The 20,679-nt window shown below is 40.1% G+C and overlaps 1 protein-coding gene across 1 annotated transcript in view; it reads left to right on the forward strand.

Moving 5' to 3' along the window:
- Positions 1-448: 448 nt before the first annotated feature.
- spen (spen family transcriptional repressor) overlaps positions 449-20,679 on the forward strand; it is a 47,349-nt gene continuing 27,118 nt past the window's right edge. The window contains exons 1-2 of the mRNA XM_061256834.1: positions 449-712; positions 11,850-12,170. Of these exons, the coding sequence (XP_061112818.1) occupies positions 630-712; positions 11,850-12,170 (404 nt within the window). The 5' untranslated portion in view covers positions 449-629. The remainder of the gene's footprint in view (positions 713-11,849; positions 12,171-20,679) is intronic.

The following is a 20,679-nucleotide window of genomic DNA, read 5'->3' on the forward strand; positions in this document are numbered from 1 at the left end:
ACAGTCCCCGTTACCTGAGTCAAGCATCACCAGGTATGTTTACCATGACAACCATGACAGGACCCAAGCAGAACAAAAATGCATAAATTGAATTGGTAGTTACATTAATTTGGCGATTTGGTCATAATCTCTTCAATTATATTCTCACGGTAACTGCGTGCCTGCCGTTATTTCACTCTAAGGGCTTGCTACCTTTGCACTCTCATCTTGCTATGCCCCTTCCCCCTCACTATACCTGTTTCTAAACACCTTTCCGGCGCATGCGCACAGGGAAAAAGGGCTTCTTCCATGAAGAGACGCCTGCGCTGTTGAAGTCTGAATAATCAAGATTGCAGCATCTTTTATGTAGCAGGAAAATAATTTCATAAAGGCATAGGTCGCGTGTTATAGGGGGCGCGCGCAGTCACGGGAACTGGAACAGAGCGCGTCCCCGTCAACAGAGATCGCGCTCCTAGTCAGCAGAGAATCACACACAGCGCAAGAACTAATGGTGGGATCGGGTCGGAGCAAGCTGGCGTTGATCTGTACACAAAATCTCTCGGCGCTCATTTTGCAAGGCGAACACTCAACGGGCAAGGATTAAGACGTAATAAACATATGTGTATGAACGGGGGACAAGAACGCACAGTATGGTCCGGGAAACCAGACACCTATGGGTGGGGAATTTACCCGAAAATGTACGAGAGGAGAAAATTATCGAACATTTCAAACGGTGAGTCAACGTTTCAAAAATCACATTGTAAAACGGGCTAGCTAGCTAGCTTGCTAACCTCCAGCGGATGCCTCTTTCTCTCGGAGCATAGAAGGATGGAAATCTAGCAAACTGGCCAGTTACTCGCTTCGCTGGGAGGAATGAGCAGTGGGTGCACGGAGACCGAGCGAAATTGTTCTTAACCTACGTGGATTTAAAAGCACATTTGTGCATGGGAAATACTCCATTAAGCAAAGGATTTGCCAAAGCACGTTCTGGGATTGAAACGGTAAAATGTGGCTAGGTACCTGGCTGTCTTGGTAACTTGCTAGTTTGCAAAATATTATTTGCTATACAACTAGCTAGCGGGCTCTATGGAAAGATATGTGGAGCTAGCTGAGTTTGTTGGCTAACTAGTCGGCAATGCAGCATTTGAAACATTGTAGCTGTTGTGTGCGTTTCTCGCTCATTTAACCTGGTCAGTTAAATGTGCAAGCTGTCTGAGGTGCTACCAGTTGATTCACTGTATGTTACTCTTTGCACTAATGTTCGCTCACAAAGTAACTAAATTAAATATACAAATAAGTCTAGCTAGCAGTAACTTGGTTTTTGTATACACGTGCATTTAAGTTGATATGTTAGCTATAGCTGCTTCGTAACTGTCCAAATAGTCATGCAATTATGAATGATCGTTTTGCTGTTGAAATTGACTTGTTAGCTAGTTAGCTTTCACAACTTGGATGCAAGCTGGCTAGATAACGAACGTTAGCCTGAAAAGACTGTTCTATGCATACATTTTGACATGTTGGTTGACAGTAGTTGGCTAGCTGACGTGAGCCGTTTTATTTGAAAAAATACTATCCTAAATACATTTAGCTAGATCCTATTTGCGGCTTGCCAGTTTAGTTAGCTACGTGTTTTGCCGGTTAGCCAGCCATGATTTCTGCAGTTCCCAGGTAGACAGAGAAGAGTAACTTAGCAAAATGCCAACTACATGCTCATCTATCCAAGTCCAGGTACCTAATTTTAGTTTAATGCATAGTGTACCATTTATAATATGACGGTCATCAAGATGTATCTTTTTGCAAAACCGTTAACAATTTAGTTATCAGTTGTGAGTTTATTCTACGACGCTGACCAAGATTGGACGTACATCAATGCGATACAAACGTCAGGTTCGATGCTAAACTTTGCAGACCGCCAAATAAATACTGGCTAGCCAAGTAAAATGCCTCGCGTTCAATCTGCAGGTGTGATTCTTGTGAGGGTTTCTGCTGACGTAGGTTCCAGCTCGCTGTAAATTGGATGGTTGCTTATTTCCACCTGATTTAAGTAAAATAAAAAATAAAAATAAAAAGTGAAATAATCAGTGCGAACACAGCATTTTTCATGACATCTAATGCTGTGCACCCATAAGTAGGTTAGAGGCCCAAATCCAAACATTTTTCAGAAAATAATTACCCGAAAATCGATCCAAAGAACTCCCATGAATTAATACACGTGTATATCCAGATTTGAAATTAGTCAAAGCAGGTCGAGGTTCAGGAAGTGAGAAAGAATAGCTGAATTTGGAATGATGGCAAAAACCACTTTTTAACTTTACAATCAAGGTACCCAATCAGTAATGGATGAAGATTTTATGTATGCGTCTTTATCACATGCTTGAAATGTTTCGTTGAATGTTTTTGATAAAACAGATTGCTGTGGGGTCCTGCCGATGCATTTGTTTTGATTAAAAAACCTTCTGTGTAGGCTCACCTAACTTTGAAATGGAGAGAATGGCAACAACCGCCAACTACTGTATGCAGATCTGTTCCATCCTTTTGACTGGGTTTGTCCCATTGTCAGCTCTGTGAGATTGCTGCCAGTTGAATGCTGTCTCAAGCTGGTTTCGTAGGGTGGGAAAATGTAGCCTAGCGACCTGACGAGATTAACAGTTTTGTCCTGTAACGTTTTTTAAGTGATACGGGCAATGTCCAACCCCCGTTGCTTACAATAGTCTGCGACTGGCCTATTTATTAAACGCTTAACTCCTTGTCAGTACAAATAAACGGAATAGGTGAATCTTTACAATTGGTGCCTTACAGAGGAAGGGTGTCCACTCTTACCCGTAAAGGGACGATGTAGGCGCATGTTTTTGTTTTAGCCCAGCACTAAGACACCCTATTTTAATTCTGAAGGTCTTGATTGTAGACCACGGTCAGTGTATTAGTTGAATCCCATGTCTTCGCGCGGGGAAACAACAAAAACCTGCATCACGTCAGCCCTTTTCCGATATGGTTGGACATTACCAGATATGCTCAAGGGAAAACGCTGGTGCCCATTGCATGCTAGGCAGCTTAATTCATTTGACGGTGGGTATTGTCCTGGCGATAACATAATTTTTTTTTCTATCGATAAAAATATATTCCCTGTGTGAAAGTACCAGGATAATACATTTGGAACCACTTCATAACAAAAAAGCAACCTATTTATTGTAATAAATGCAATAATATTTGCATATTCATTGAATGGCCACGTTCAGTTGGGGAAACTAAAATCACTCTTAATACTGGATACGATTGGTGCTTCATTTTGGGTTGCACTTAGAAAGTGATGAATTGGTGTAATTACAAATATTTAGTCGTGTGGTTAGGCGCGGGGAGCTATACGAGTTGGCCGTTTGATTGAAAACATTTTTCAATTTGGTTTGCACTCGAAGACGGTGAAACACATTCGATCATTTAAATTGTCACCGATGAGTGACGATGTTCAGCAGTAAAACAGCCTAAATGTATTTTCGAGAATATTAAAAAAATATATATATACTCGTGAAATATTCTCAGGTGGTCAATTACGTACCGAACGTGGTACAGTAGGTTACTTCGTTTCAGTCTGTAGAGCACTTGAGTTCTTAGAATGGGTTTTTGTACGAAGCATTGGTTGTGGATAGCACATTCTATCCCTCAAGCGAGAGAAAGTCAAAATGCGAAAGCGTGCCAGCAGAATGCGGGAGCGGAAGGTATTGAAGATGGGGGAAGGGACAGTGAGTAAGCAGTGTGAATGGGATTGTAAAATGGCGTCGAGGTTTGTGGAGTCAGTGTGGGAACTGTTCTTCCATTAAACAAACCACACGCATGCAGCTAGATACACAGTAACAGCTAGGCTAGGTATGCTTTGTACATGTAGTTGTTTGAGCGCCGTGAAATGCTTCGATGAAATACTACGAATTCACCACAATGTGCGTTATATGGAGTTTCTGTGTGTGCTGATAAAGGATGAGAAGGAATGCGAAATTAAGACAATTAATTTGGCCTGTTACCTGGTGTTCCAGTATTTGTAAACATGGCAAATGTCTAAGGAACAATTTATTGCAACATATACATTTAGTGAAACACGTACCCATACGTAGTCGCCTTTAAAATAATAAATTGAAACGAAATAGAACGCATCATAGGGGACTAACGCATGGTGGGATGATGGTCTTTATCAGGCGTGCAGATTGTGTGTCGTACTGGGAGTCTCATTGCCAGCGTAACCATAAAATTGTCTGTCATCCAGCTACGGTATGCATCTCGCGCAATGCAATGAAGCGGTGGTTCCTCTTTCAGAGTAACGTTAACCATTTCCTACAAGTAAAACTATTGAAACATAAAGTCACGTGCTGTAATGTTCATTGGAAGTCGCACATTCCGTTACATTTCCATCGTTTCCCGACGTGTGGATATTTTTTTCAAGCGCCCTGGTGTTGGGTTTTCCATTCGAGTTGCCTGGTTACTGTTGCTTAGTGAAGGGAAGATCACATAAAAATGCAGCGGTACTGAATTAACCCTTTATAAAAGCTTTCTGCTGTACCTTGCTCAAGCATTCAGGCCCGTGGTATCCCTTAGCTCTCTCAGCCATATACAATGACTGTAATGTAGCCTGAAATAAAATGCGCAATGTGCCAATTGTTACCAGAACGTGAGAGTTTTGTACACCAGAAGGATGCGCATGCAGGATTATTTATTGATTAATTTGGCAATTGCTCTTCCCCGGAAATTGTATGCACTTATATGCGATAGGAGAAGTAATAACAAGTGCAATACTGCGGTAACACTAACTTATGCTTCCAGTGCTTGATTTGGCAGTCAGCGTGTGCGTGTTATATGACTGAAGATGTACGTCATGTCAGAGGATGAATACATGTAATCAAGTATTGCTTCAGAATCTCTTTGCTGTGTGAATTAAAGCAATTTTGGGTTATTCGAATTGAGGCGGTGTTGTATGCCTGTCATATATGAGCGCATAATGGTTTTCGAAACCATGCCAGTCATGTATTTTTGATTATAAAATGCATACCAGCAGATTTTCTCAAACCTCTTCCCGTATCACATCTTGTCTCTTGGCAGACTTTTCTCTCCATTTACCCCACTCTAAAGGACACTATTAACAACCTTGTGTCTAATAAAATGGCAATTTCAAATAAATAAATAAATAAAGCTCAGCAGGCCTGGTGTGAGTTGCAGATTCTGTCTTCATATTTTTGATTTTTTTTTTTCCTTACAAGTCTTACAACGGCAGCTCTGTTTGACTGTCCAAACGCGTCATGTGTGAAAGCAAAACTCAGCCATCTCTCTCGCTTGTCTTTGCACAACAAACAAGAAACAAAGTCAAACTGATTCACTGTTTATTCAGTGAGGAGTATGTGTGGAAATGCACATACTGTGGGCAAATCCTTATTGCAGTTGATATTTTTGTAAACATTTTTTACCATTTGTTTTTGGCTTGTTGCTGGTAAAGGTTGGTCTTAAATTGTTCTACACCTCCAGCAGTCTTATAGCCACCAGAACATGGAGGAAGTTCGGCATGAGCCCCTAAACTAAGAACTAGCATTTTTGTCTTCTTTGTTTTAATGGAAACAAAAAGGTACAGATCTGGTTTCCTTTTAGCCCTTTTTTGGGTTTTCTTTTTTGGAAATGGGCTGAGTTATTTGCTAAAGGACGTGCTGCTTTTGCTTGAGCTTTTTCAGTACATGCACTGCTGCACAAGTGCAGGGAAAACTAATTGCACTGCAACATCCAGCAAACTCCTCAGCAAATGCACATTTGGCTGTAAGCCAGTGGAGAACTGGTCTCTTTGCATATTATGCATAGGGCAAAGTATAAACCTAAAAGTCGTATATTGTTTGGTGTATAGTTATGGACTCCCCGATTATTTTGAACAGATGTTGGGAGTTTTGGATACAGTTCCAGATTTCCTCCTGATCTTTAGGGACATGGTAAAATGCATTTTAAAAATTTGTGTTTTTCCTTTATTGCATTTGAGTGAACCTGAAGAGTGTAATTTAAAAAAGGGGTGCCAGGAAAAAAGCTTTGGAATGAGAATGCGTGGATAGTTGGACATCAGCGATTGGTTTTTTTGGTCATTTGAAAGTGGGAATTTGGCTTTGTCCCCTCACAATAAACATTGAAAGTCTAATATAAGCAAGGCAGCCAGAAAGACTGCACACAAATGAACTGTGAAAATGCAGCTTTATGTCAATGGTTCCTTGACTGGCCATATATTTTATTTGTCAGTTTTATTTATTTGAAAATGATTATATTCAAATATTCCGAAAATTATACATTTAAAATGAGCCATATTTACTGGTTTTTACTCATTACTAGCAAAGATTTCCATTCTGGTTAAAACTGTAACATGCCAAATTTGGCTCAACCCCAAATACAATAAAATGTCGAAATGACCAGGTGATTAAATGATTTGAGGTCATTCTGTGAAAAATGAACCAGCGGTGTCGGGGGTTGCCACGCCAGTTTTGCTCAAACTTGAATGTTCTTTAAATATTCAATAGGGAACGTTGGCTCTTATGAAGAAAGAAAGAAAAGGGGGTGGCATTGGGGGTAATTTGGATATGTTTGTGGTGAATTGCTGCTGTGCTGAGAAGCTAGACCAAGTGATGAAGAGCGGGGAGAGAGAGGGGGACGGTGGTGCTTTTGGAGCTGCGCCAGAGGAGTGACAAGAGGAGAATGTAAGTTTGGTATTTGCAGTGTAAATGACTGTGGATGGAGTTTGGGAAAGATCTGATGTGGCCACTTGTCTATACAGAGCAGATCCTTTGAAATTAGTTTTAATCTATAGATTTTGCCAATTTTGAAAAAACGAGATTAATATTGTTTATTTCTTATATTATTTAGCATTTTATTCTTTTATATTATTTACCAACTTATTTGAGATTCAGGGGAAAAAATAAGAAAAAGAAAATTCTGACCTGGATGAACTTGTGTAGTATGGAATACTAAAATGGTTTTCAGGAATTTACAGATCAAGGGCATTGGTGTCCCCTACTTAGTCTAATCAACTCATTCACTTTAGATAATAGTGTTAGCTAAATAACATACAATGCCAAATATCTGTTGAAAAAGAACAACCATTTCAACCATATTAGTGCATTGTTTATTTTCATGCCAATATTCCCAACATGGCTTTTTTGATCTGGCCACCTAACCAGCCCTCATTAATTGGCCAGATAAATCCCTTCATCTTGACCTCTGCTGATGTGTGGGGAGCATTTTGGTGCAAATGGTTGCTATGCATCACCCAGGAGCTACTCATTGGTGATGCATGAGCCTGATTTAGAGAGCAGAGAGCTTTAAGATTTACCAAAGGCAGTACACGGGACTAAAAGCCATGGAAGCCTTTATTATTATTAAATGACATGGCACCTTGAAAGCCTTCAGCAAAATGCCGTCGCAGGTTTATTAATCGGCATGAATCAAACATACCTCCCTAAGCCCATATAACACTAGGGTGCTTTTATCCTTTTATTTGAAGCTTTGGCTTAGGCTTGTGGGGGAAATGCACGCGCGCACCCAGTTGGCCTGTTTTAAAGGAAGTAGAGGCACAAATTGAAATGTCTTTTTCTGCAGAAAAATATCAGCACCTTTAGCTATAATTCTGCAATGATAAAAATAAATTGTGCTTGGAGGAAATGATAGAAACTCTTCTGGTGTCTAAGACACCTGGGGGACAGCTGAATACCCTGCTGCAAGTAAAAGCTTACCGATTGGTGATCAAGTCGATACATTTTTGTTTCGCTTGGTAAGCCTGTCCTAAATTAACTTCTTCTTAAATTTGTGAACTAATTTGTAGCTACCCAGTATTTAAAAATAGTGGTTGGGTTGCTCAGCGAAAGGCCATTCACAGGAAGTTTGTGGTTGACCACTTGGCAGTGTGCAGGACTGTTAACTCCACCCCATAGTTCCTGTCACCTTAGAAAAGCACCATCTCATCTACTACCAAACTGGCTCTAGTTCCTCTGGTCGAAAAGGGGCTTTAGTTTCTCAGCTCCGCAAAAAGTTCTGGGAACGATTCCTGTACTTTAAAAGGGGCTATACTGTCTCTACCAGTGCCCTGAAATTCTGTCTGACGTCACCTAAGCTCTGCATAGACTCAGACTATTACCGAGGGCCAACTTTTAAGCCCACAGCTAGCCCAGTAAACCTGCCTGCTTTGCGTTTTTCATGCACAGACATATAAATGCATTTTTGCAATATGAAAGTCGTAGCATAAGGAGTTGCTATTCAATTATTTGTAAAAATCTGCAGATTATGGATACCGTATATTGCAGATGGCATGAAATTAGCTAACTGCGTTATGATGACTTCTTTACCGGCCAGCTGCATGTGTGAAATGTTGAGACTTTATGATGAAGCTTTCAAGAGTTTCATGACGTTGATGTGTTTTCAATTTATCTCCCTTTACCCTGGTTCCACAAATATATGTCACATGTAGGCTGAGTTGTAGGTCAGTCAAATCCCTCAATAAACTCAAAACTCAGCTGCTCGGCTACTTACTCATACATATCGCCCCTGTTCTTCAGATCAAAAAAGCCATGTTGGGAATATTGGCATGAGGGGAAACCTAGGGCAGCCTGTAGCATAGTGGATAAGGTATATGCCTGGGACCCGCAAGCTCGGTGGTTCGATCCCTAGTGTAGCCACAATAAGATCCACACAGCCGATGGGCCCTTGAACTAGGCCCTTAACCCTGCATTGCTCCAGGATTGTGCTTAGCCTAATTGAGGACTCCTGTTTAGCCTAATCATGTACGTCACTTTGGATAAGAGCGTCTGCCAAATGCCATTAATGTAATGTAATGTAATGCATGAAAATAAACACTGCACTAACATGGTTGAAATTTTGTTTCTTGCTTATGGCCCCTGTTCTTCACCAGATACACTGCCTCCCCATAACCGCCCACATTCAGTTCAAACCTCTCATTCCCACATACAAAGCAATGAACGGACTTGCCCCTTCCTACCTCTCTGAACTCCTTCATCCCTACACACCATCTCGCTCGCATAGATCCTCGAGCACTGGCTTGCTTCATACACGCGTCTGTCCACCATGGGAGCTAGATCATTGCGTGCCACTGCCCCCAAACTTTACCCCAACACCTCCGTGAATGTACTACGGTTGGCATTTATTTAGCGCTATTTTCCAAAGCGCTGTACAATTGATGCTTCTCATTCACCCATTCGTACACACACTCATGCACCCATGGCTGCCATGCAACGCACCAACCAGCCCGTCAGTAGTATTTTGGGTTTAGGTCTTGCTCAGGGACACTTTGACACACCCAGGGCGGGATTGAACCGGCAACCCTCCGACTGTCAAGACGACTGCTCTTGCCACCTGAGCCAATGTACTAGTCTCTCCTTCAAAACCAAACCCAAGACATACCTCTTCCTCCAGCTCTGCCATACTTCTTAACATCCCACCCTTTCTTAACATTCCCATCACACTTTTTCCCCACTCCTTCAACTTTCAGCTCTAGTCTTCTGCCGTTTCTGTGATTCCTTGTTATTTTATTGCCTGTATATGTACCTTAATGTACCTGTTTTTTTATTGGTTCTGTACTGTACAAAGATATCTGTATTATGCATTTTGCCTGTTTTATGTAGGCGCTTTATACAATAAATTTGTGATTATTATATGCTGCTGTTCTGTTTATTGAAATGTGGTGACTTGAATGCCTGTATCGATTGGCCTGCATCTTATATCTTTTGCTCATTACTAAAGTAACTGCACCTTCTTCTGAATGGTAGTCTCTTATACCTTCCTTTTAGCCTCGATCTTTGTTGCTCATCCTGTCCTTAAGCAATTACAGAAAGCGGTAATTATACAGTTAACCTTATTTCTTTGTGGTTTCTCCTGCCATCATGCGTGCTAATGATCACCATAGGCTCGGTATGGGAGAGATGGTCTTGCCACAGCCCACAGATTGTGGGCTTGTGGGAGCTAGTGCTGAAGAGAACGGCAATTCAAAATACCTGTATGTGGTTTGCACTCTTGGGAACTCGTTCATATTCATCTAATTGAGGGGAAACCTGAAGGTTAAAGCTATTACATTATTATTTTTTTTTAAATACAAACATTTTTACACAAGAACCCCTACAAGATGACAAGATAATTTACTAGTAGTCCCCACTACAATGTTCTACCTTCCCTCTGTAAATGATGAAATGTAAAATTGTTTTTGAGATTTTTCATTTCTGATTTATTTTGAATTACTTGAATAAAATTCAAGAAATGGTTTTTTCCTGATTTATTCCCTTCCTCTGACAAAAATAAATAAAGAAGAAGAAAGAATATTATTGGAACAGAATGACATCAACTTAAGCAGACTTCTATCTCTAAAAACATGCATTTGATGATTTCCGCTCGATATGCACTTCACAGAGAAAGATGACGTATACATTTTCAACCATCATTACATTTCCTAGCTTGAATGTTTCTCTGTAGGCCATTTCTGTCATTTAAGGCCAAAATCCATAGTCTCTACTTAATCATTTATATGGGCATCCTTATGAATAGCATAACTGACTTCAAATTCTGAGAATATATACTTCTAGCTTCCATTTCACACCAAATTTGACACAAGTCCATTATTTGCAAATCTGGGTCACCAGGACCAATTTGTGTGGAATTGCCTGACTGGTATCGTATTGCAGGTAGAGTCTTGGCATTGTGCCAGCGCTACATTCCATTCCATTCCAGGCTAATCTCCCTCCTGCGTTCAGTCGGAGCTGCCTGCCTGGGGCATGATGACTGAATTATTCCCCGTGGAGGATTAGCATTGTATGCAGGAAAATGTAAAATGCAAGAAGATCCTTCCCAGATAGAGACTACATGCTCAGTGTTCCTTCTTGGTTGTGTAAAAGAGTTGCGATTGACATCTTGGTAGTTCAATGTTTTTAATTTTATTTTTAATTTTATTTTTTTTGTGTGTGATTTAACGTGATTCTTAAACATTGGAGGGAACACGTTTTGAAAGTTAAGTATCGAGGAGACGCTGTGGTCAAGTGTGTGATCAAAGTATATTTGGTTTAGCTATACCTTCGCAAGCCTTTGCTATTGTACTTAGATTGTAAGGATATTTTCCTGACCGTCGTTTGTGTAATTAGTCTTATAGGAATATGAATTCTGTGAATGGTTAACAGGCATCACTGAAGTGCAGACTGTGTCCTGTAAGTGTATTAAGATCGTACTACTCGAGTTGATGGTGTGAACCAGCAGTACTCTCGACCAGCGTTTAACTTGAGTCGACGGGAATACAAAATGCTGTTGAGGAGGGAAAAATATACATCTTCCACTTCAGAGGAAGGCACAGTAATTAGAACAACTTTTCATGTGGACTTTAGTGTGCTGCAATTTTACTTTAAAGATTTGTTAGAAGTTGCTTATATAAAGGGGGTAAATTGATTTTTGATGTTGTAATACTTCAGTGCAATAGTAGCCCGACAGCCAAAATGAACACTCTCATAACCAGAGCTAAGCAGCAGTAATAGGCTGTTAGTATAGCAGTTGTTAAAATCTATATTTGCCCATATTTTAGACGGCTCCTTCCACATTCAGTGGACAGACACCACAGCCTATGTGCATTCCACGCAGTTTACCCATTCGCTCTGCTCTTTGTGAATGACTTTATCGATTGAAACCAAGTATGGTTGGCCATGCAATAGTAGAAAATCGTTTTAGGCCTTATGTTGCGAGTAGCCAATGAGGAAATTTGTTTGCCACGGTCAGCCGTGATATCAATATTTTTTTGTTTGTTTTTTTTTCCGTTTTGCTATCCTCCGTCCCACCCCCGCACCCCCCCGTGTAACCTGCCCTTTCCCTCGCCTGTTCCCTTGCAGATATGGACGTGTGGAGAGTGTCAAAGTCCTCCCGAAACGCGGGTCGGAGGGCGGAGTGGCGGCCTTTGTGGATTTTGTGGACATTAAAAGCGCTCAGAAGGCTCACAACTCCATCAACAAGATGGGGGACAGGGACCTGCGCACCGACTACAACGAGCCGGGCACCATCCCCAGCGCCGCGCGCGGCCTGGACGACAACCTGTCCTTAGGCTCGCGCGGGCGCGACGTTTCGGGGTTCACCCGGGGGGCGGGGGGGCCAGTTTACGTGCCCCCAGCCTCAATCCACGGCAGAGAGGGACGCTATGAACGCAGACTAGACGGGTAAGTGGATAAAGATGTCCCTGAATACCAGGGGTGCCTTTCTATTGTTTCAAAACAAGTCTTATAATTTATTCAATTTTTTTATTTTTTATTTTATTTCAGATATAGCTAGTAATTAGTATCTTAGGGAAACCAATTCCCCATAACGCTTACTCAGAGATACAGAAATGATTTCAGAAGCATATGTAATTTTAGATGCATATATACATGTATGTAGATGTGTATAGCATATGTGTACCTAATTGGGAATTTTTCTACAAAGCTTTATGTGAGGTATATTCCGCTTGCGAGTTGGATATCACCTTTATGGAGAATCCAGAGCAAGTTTTCCAGGGATTTTATGGATGCAGGAGAAATTCAGTTCCGGCGGCCTTACGTGGGATCGTGGAGTACTGCTTTGGAGTACAGTACCGCACTTGGTGGATTAATGTCTTACTTTTTAATCTTTATTACAAAATGCAGAGAGGAACAAAAGCGGGTTTATATTCTGTTAATCTTATGACTCGTTAATTAGAAATTGGATAAACAAACAAGTGGGTCTTTGCACCTCTCTTACTGAGGGTGGTGTTGCTTATGAATCGCTTTTCCATGGCGGTCTGGACTCTTGTGGATAATATTCCTGGGATATATATTGCCCTGTTGGATGTATCTTGGCCAAACAAATGGATATTCAGTCATTTGCGAGTGGTGGTGTGGGTTTTTCGGTTTTTCTTTGGGATTATATGTCTGGTATCAGGGCTCTGCTGATTTGTCCTGGGGAGACGTCTACTGTTGATCAAGAGAAAAAAAAAAAAAACAGACAGAAAACCAGTGTGAGCAAATTACAAATCTTTTAGTTCCACCATTTTTAAAATTCATTTATTGTTCATTTTGTTTTCATTTTTATTTTTAATTTTTGAAAGAGAACTAATAATTGGAAGTATGGGAAATGGAATGCGGTGGGCTCAAGATGGACTGTTTTGGATGCTACAAACCTAAGAGGGCACACGCGAATAGGATTTTTGCGGTACAGCTGAAGACTAAAGAACAGTGCATTTTCTCATGGATGTAATCGAGTCCCCTTGCTGATGGATTACCCAACTCAACCGCCCCTGGATCTAGCCGTTTATTGGGCTTTGGAAGCATACAAGGAAATGCAGAGAAATCCACAGCATACTAATTTGAAAAGGACTCCGTGACCTATGTGCTGTTTTAGCTGCCTGTTCAACCACCAGCCTTCCTGAAATGTGGATGTTTTGGCGTCTGTACCTGGACATTTGGGACTGACCAAAGACGTGCCGTCCCTTGGGATTTCTAAAATGGTGGAGAAAACTGAAGTGACGCCCCCTTGAAAGATGAAGTCGGATTATTTCAAGAGCAGCGATTCAGAACTGCAGGCATAAGCACTTGTTAATTCTGGGGGGAAAAAAACAAAAACATTTAAAAGATTTTTTTTTTTTTTTTTCCTCAGTGGAGGGGAGTACCTTGGAGGTTAAATCACCCCTGAAGATTGCAATATCTGGACTGTGTGTGCATGGTTGGGAAGATTGAGACTTGCTTGGATTTCTTTTCATGTGAACCTTGTATTCTGTGGGGGCTTATCTGTACTGCGTCCAGTGTAGGCGGACTCCGTGTTTGTGCTGTTGAAACTGCAGTGTGGTTTTTGGTAGCAGAAAAATGTGGTCTTTTTTTACCCTTGGACTGATTTTCCCTTTTTCCTCAAAAGCATGAAATACATGACATGCGTTTGAATATACTGTTTTTTTTTAAAATGGCATTTATTTGGAACCTTTTTTCCCCATTCTGTTTCCCCTTACACCACAAAACAATTTTTGACAGTTGGATCTGTTTGGATTAGCGTGTGCCAGCCCCGCTGAGTGCCTCGGCATGCTGCCTTGCAGTTGAGGATTACTACACCGAAACCTCTCCAAACTTTTGAACTGTTTCCTTCATTTTACTTTTTTTTTTTCCTCTTAAACGTTTTTGTTTCTCTTTTTAATTTTGCCTTTTTTTTTTTTTTTTTTGCTCACGGTCTGTCTCCCCATATTGTATTTGGGATTGTAGGTCTGGTTACCGCTGTCTGAAAAGGTTGGTATGTTCTGCCCTGTGTATCTTGGCTATACTGTCTAACCCCCAGTTTGAACCATTGTCAGTCTTTCCACATTTCCAACTAATGGTTGTAGCCAATAGAGAAAAAATAATGAAGCCATTTTGTTAGCCTGTAGGCTTTTACAGACTGTGTCCTTTTACTTTAGTACTTTGCTTCATGTTCTTTCTTACCCTTGTCCCCTAGTTTCACCACTGAATGGCAGTTATGTTTTTCTCCCCCACTCTGTTGAGAGAAAACATCTAAAAGGCATTTTATGATAAAGAAAACCTAAAGATAGGTGCTGAAACGCTTTGAGACAAATGCAGTGCAGCTCGTATCAACACTGCTATCAGGTCAGAGATGAAATTCGGCATAGTGTGCGCTTCGATGCAGTCCATCCCACCCCAGTGTTTGCTAGATTATGGTCAATTATGGTTGTATCATTTTAACCAGCTTACTATTTTGATTAAATCACAGCCTGGTTACATAGATTGGTTTTTCCGAAAGGTCCCTATTCAAGTAGAAATTTTGCTGTCATGGTTGCTATAGCTGATGAACCATTTTTTAAATCTCTCATTCAAAGGTCATTGATGTACAGTGATTCTAGTGTAATGCAATTTGTAGAACAAATTGTGATTCAGTATAATGTTTTTAATTGTATAGTGTGGCATATAGGAATTCCTATTCCGTGCATTTCTACAAAAAACCTTCGGGTGGAGTCTGACACAACAGAACCACTGGCAAACCGAACATTTGCTCTCGCTTCAGCATCCAGAGAGAATGTTATGCTAGGAGTGTCTGGTAGGTCAGTTCTTAATTTTCCTGAACACTGGAAGAGACATGACCCTTACAGGCATTTAGCTGACACTGTTATCCAGAGCAACTTACAGAGCTTATTAATTTTTTACATACTACCCATCGACACAGCTGAATATATACAGAAGCAATTCAGGTTGAGCACCTTTTGATCAAGGGTAGAACGGCAGTATGCCTTTAGATTCTTCTCTACCGTCCTTTCCATATTTTCAGGTTACAAGACCAATTCTATAACCAATAAACGACACTGTTGCACGACAGAGACAGTCATAATGCAGTAAATATGGGAATTCGTCCACTTAAGTCTCTTGACACCAAATCGGATGTCTTAACTCCAGAAATGTGTGATGTTGTTATCGCAAGAACGAACGCAAATTCAACCAATCCCGAAAGCTTATCATTTTGTCCAATTCCTCATAAAAATGTCCAAATAGAAAAATGCTTGCAAATGTAGCCAATCACTGCACTTTTGCTCATAAAATGATCCAGAACCATTGTTATAAACCCAGATCAAATTAAATTGTACCTCGACCTTAATAAGCCAAGTTTACGTTTGTGAACATTGAAGCTATGCGCGCAAACTGGTGCCGATAGCAGAGATTTAAGTGCTCGCTCGCAAAACCCAAAGGATTAATATTCATGGCTCGTCAGGACTACTATAAGTTTATTGGCACAAGACCAAGAGAGCTACGATTAATAAATAAATAAATAAATAAAATAATAAATAATAAAAAGTAGTCTACTCTCTGCGGCACCTAGCATTCAGTCCTCAGACTCAGTGTGTACATTTGGTTGAGAAACCCAGCATGAACACCAAAGGCAAACTTAAGGGATACTACTCATATCTATACAGATGTAAGAGATTGAATGCATTTGCGTTAAATTAAACCAGCATTATATAGGCCTACATTTATTTTTCTGTTACTTTTCCATTTGCTTTTGGCTTCTACACCAAAACATTCTGTGAGCTGTGAAGGTTCTATCTGCATTCTGAGAGTTATTGAACTTCAATGATTACAAAGTGAATGGGCTCCAAACAGATACAACTTCAGCATTTTTTCATACTTTTAAACCATAACTTCACACATGTATTTAGTGCCCTATAAACAACATATAGACTTTTTTAACAGATGTCAGAACCTTCTAATTCTCAGCTCATGATTTATAAATACTCACTGGAGCTATTATGATTGCTGGTGATTTCTTTAAACAATCAGATTTTTTTCTAGCTGATTTGCAATTTTCAAACATTCCCGCAATTTTATTGCAAAATAACCCCAACACTCAGATTCTGGTTGGACTGGCAACTTGTATAGTTGTGCTTATGGAAATGAAACTGTGTAGCATTGTCAACCGCACATCCAGGCATTTGTTTTGCATCTGAAATGCTACTCTCGAATAGACAAGTGCTCCTCATTTAGATGCTCGGTACAATAATGTGATGAGGCAGTGGTGTTCCTGCATGTGATCTGGTCTTCTAAATGCTCAGATAAACAACCAGGTGTGGGCATATTTGTTAAAAACCATTTATCAAGAGTATGCAAGTGCACTAATAAGAGTAAACCAGATTTTAGATAACATTCATCGGATACTGCTCTGAAAATAACACAGGTCCCGAACAATATTTGTGTGTGAAACTGAAATTCATCAATTAAAATGGCGGATTTGTTATTGATGCTTCTGTCTCAAAAAATAAAACCAAACCTTAGCACAAGATGGAAATGACTCATGATTAGCAAATTCAAGTGGGAAATTGTAAATATCACCAAGATTAACCCAATTTACACGTACTCTGTGAACATTTTATTAGGTATTTATTAGAGTTAGCCTACTTCTGCTGTTGGAGCCTGTCCATTTTAGGCTACAGCAGCAGAAGTAGCTGTAATAAGTACGGAAATACGGTTTGACGCATTGTGTCTCCAGAGTTGCTCTCCTGCATAGCAATGTGTGGTTATTTGCGTTACTGTCACCTTCCTGTCAACTTTGACCAGTCTGGCCATTCACCTCTGACCTCTCTCATTAAGATAGTGTTTTTGCCTGCTGAACTGCAGCTCACTGGTTGTTTTTTTTTTTTTTCGCACCATTCTCTGCAAACTCTAGAGACTGTTGTGCGTGAATACCCCAGGAAATCACCAGTTTCTGAGGTATTCAAACCACCCTGTGTGGCACCAACAATCTTTCCAATCAAGTCACTTAGATCACATTTCTTCCCGTTTCTTACATTTGGTCTGAGAAACAGCTGAACCTCTTGACCATGTCTGATTTTTTGCCTTAATTGTCTGATTAAATACTTTCATTAATAGGCTGGTGTACAGGTCTACCTAATAAAGTGCTCAGTGAGTGTATGACCCTTCAATATTGGATGGTTAAAGTCTGTGCATATTTGAATATCGTTTGGGCTATATCTTTGTTTTAAAAATGTCGATTTTGAATTGCTTAGCATTTCACCAGCATTGCTGCTCCCTTGGCAATTACTGTTGCTAAATATGCTTGCTATGCAAATCAGAGAAGTTACTCTCAACTATGGTATGCTTTATTTGTGCTTTCACAGAGCTCTGTGCACATCCATATATTTGTGCAGGTGTTTGGAAAAATAAAACGATCTCTATTTAGTATGCTGCTATAATGTTATTTAGTTAATTATACTTGTTAGCAGAGACAGATGGATTGGCAGATTCATCCAACTAACGAGATGGGGATTGTAAGCGAAAGACTTGCCCTCCTCCTCTTGGTCATGCAGCAAAGTTTATTTGAGCCTTTTCCGAGGTATGATGGCTCGACTATTATCAAGTGCTACTGCTCACTAATGCCATTTTGTGTTATTAATGTGAAGGTCCAACATCTGGAGCGTCCTTACATGCTTCGTAGCTGCCAATTTACATGGTCATGTTATTGCAAGTATCTACTTTTTTTTACACACAAAAATGCACCAACATGCAGGGAGAAATACACTGCGTTCTTCTTTTTTAAACATTACAACGGGCGATGACCCAGACTTGGACCACAACCAAATACTTACTCTTGCTTCATTGGTCTTGCAATGAGATGTGTTTATTTATCATAATATTTACATAGCCGTTTGTTTTGTATTGTGAGATTTCAAAGGAAAAGCACTTTAATTTGATTGAAATGTAAAAAAAAACGAGACGTTCCAGCTAGCTTGCTCTTATCATTGCCACCAAATTGCTCTATTTATTGCACATTGAGCCATAACATTAAAACGGTTGACATTTGTATTTCATAATTGCTTGCACTTGTACAGTTTTTCAGTTCCAATTCCTGTTCAATCTGTCAATTACATTTTGAATGACAGCTACTTCTACATGTTAAATTATTATTATTATTATTGTGAGGCAATATTAGCCTCCAACATTCAGATGCAGCAATCCATGGGTTTGGGTGACCACTGCTGCATATTTGGGGTATATATTTTTAGTTGACTTTTGTCCCTGCTTGTTTATGTCAAACGAAGCTGTGTTTCACATTAGTATGTTCTTTTGAGCAGTTTAATAAAAAAGTATGATCCATTGGTTATAAAATTTTTGATTGTTCCATTAAGATGCACAATGGCTAAAATAGCCAGGGATGTCCCAGAATTAAAACTAGCATAGGAGAGTTTGGCTGTTGATAATGACTATTCGAGTGGTGCCCCTCCTCCCCACCCACCACCTCCATCTCTGTCCAGCACACAGGCACACACAGCCTTGGTTTCACAGAAAGCATGAATATGCCCCTCTATGCAAAACATAGGCAGGTCGGCTGTCAGCAGACTGTTTGTCGGGTATACATACTCTGTTCAAATAATAGAGCATGTGGCTGACCTAAGTAGGCCTATACAATGCATTTGGCATTCAGAGTTATACTGGGGATATTGTTTGGGGAGAATTGTGACAAATGATAGATGGCTCCAGACTGGCCATTCCCCTTCATTAAAAAATCATGTGCGGCCCTCAAGTGAAAATGTAAATTCTGCTTTTACAGCAAAATATTTTATTTTCATCAAGTTATTGATAAATATTCGTCGAGCTTGAGTCCCAAATGAGCAGAATCTGTCAGCCTAGTTCTCCTAGACAGTGTCAACTGTAGCATCTCTAACAAGGCAATTGTCTTACAAGGACGAGTCTGTTGGACACACCAGTCAGGTTAGTTTCTTTTGTTAAGGCAGTTGCTCGATTGCCTCACTTAGATTTCATAGCAAGCTTGTTGGCTAACTTTAGCAGGTAGGACTATCTTGTATAGCTGACATTGGTGTAATTTGGTCTCAAGTTTTAAACGTAGTTCACCATTGGTAGCAGCCTAACTGAAAATCACTTGTAGTGTTTGGAATTTGTAATGGTTTAGTGCTATATCATTTTTATTGAGTAATTTTGCAGAATTAAAAAATGATATTCAATATTATATTACTGTCTTGTCAGTAATTTTGAGTTGTTAAATGTTGGACATTTGGTGGAAAATCAAATGAAGTTCAACAGTAAATTCACTCAATCGCTTGCTCATTATTATTTTTTTGTTTCTTCTTGGCTTGTGGTCGTGCAAAGTGCTATGAACAGCCATTAACACTGGTATTTTCTTGCATTAGCCTACATAGAGCAATTTCTCTGTAATTCACATGTAGGCTAGCTAGCAATTTTCACAGTGTGAATTTTATTTGCTTGGTTAATGAGTTGGGAGCCCAAACCTTACATTGATTCAGATCACGTTGGCAGACGCAAGGTCTATTGGGATTTCACTGTTATGTGGAAGCACGTTATTTTTGTTGAATACGTGTCGGAATTTAGTAGGAAATCTTATGTAATGTTCTCTTAAATAAAGTAACTGTTGAATAACGGTGTGTTGTGCTTTTTTTCCCTCTTTGCTAATATTGCTCAGTGCTGTTATAGCAAGCATTGAAATAATTGCGCTGTTTCAGAGGTATTTCTACCACTACACATATAAATATGGTACCTCTGTTTGTAGCGAATTTTGTAATGGGATCCGTGTTGATATATATATGAAAATGCCTGAGAATGAGAAATTATGTTCTCCTCTACCATGTGAAGGGTGTTACTAGGACTTGGGTGAGGACAGGCTTCAATACCAAAATTGGGTTTCATAGTAGTGTATTTATTATGCAAATGTATTGTGCCGCTAAAGGGCAAATGCAGTTAATATGGTATTTTTATTCTTTTTTCTTTCTTTTTTTCCCCAAGGACCTCCTCCCTAATTTCTCAATTGACGCAAATGTGGGTCCTCTGAATTTTCCACAGTAATGAAGCCACAGCCGTTTACAGTGTTTCTGGGTGCTTTCAAAGCGGATTTAGATGCAGACAGGTGATTGGGGGTGCACTGTAGGCTGGGTTGCCTAATCTATTGTTCGGCTCATTATACAGTAGCTGCTTGTTTGCATTCCTGCTTACATTCTAGCTTGTCTTCCTCTTTCCAAAAGATCAGGATTGTCCCAATTCTGTCACCTCCTAATTCCCTTTTGGTGGTTGTTGGCCTCCATTTCAGTCCAGTTAAGGGCCATATTCTCCCTCCACGTAAATGCACTTTCAGATGACACTGAATCAGGTGGAAAATGTGGGAAATGGTCGTATAAGCTTTTCAATGCAGATAGTGCACTGGGCTGTTAAAGCTTTCATTGGC

The sequence above is a fragment of the Conger conger genome, chromosome 10 (genome assembly GCF_963514075.1).
Source record: "Conger conger chromosome 10, fConCon1.1, whole genome shotgun sequence".
In the NCBI taxonomy this organism is placed as follows: Eukaryota; Metazoa; Chordata; class Actinopteri; order Anguilliformes; family Congridae; genus Conger; species Conger conger.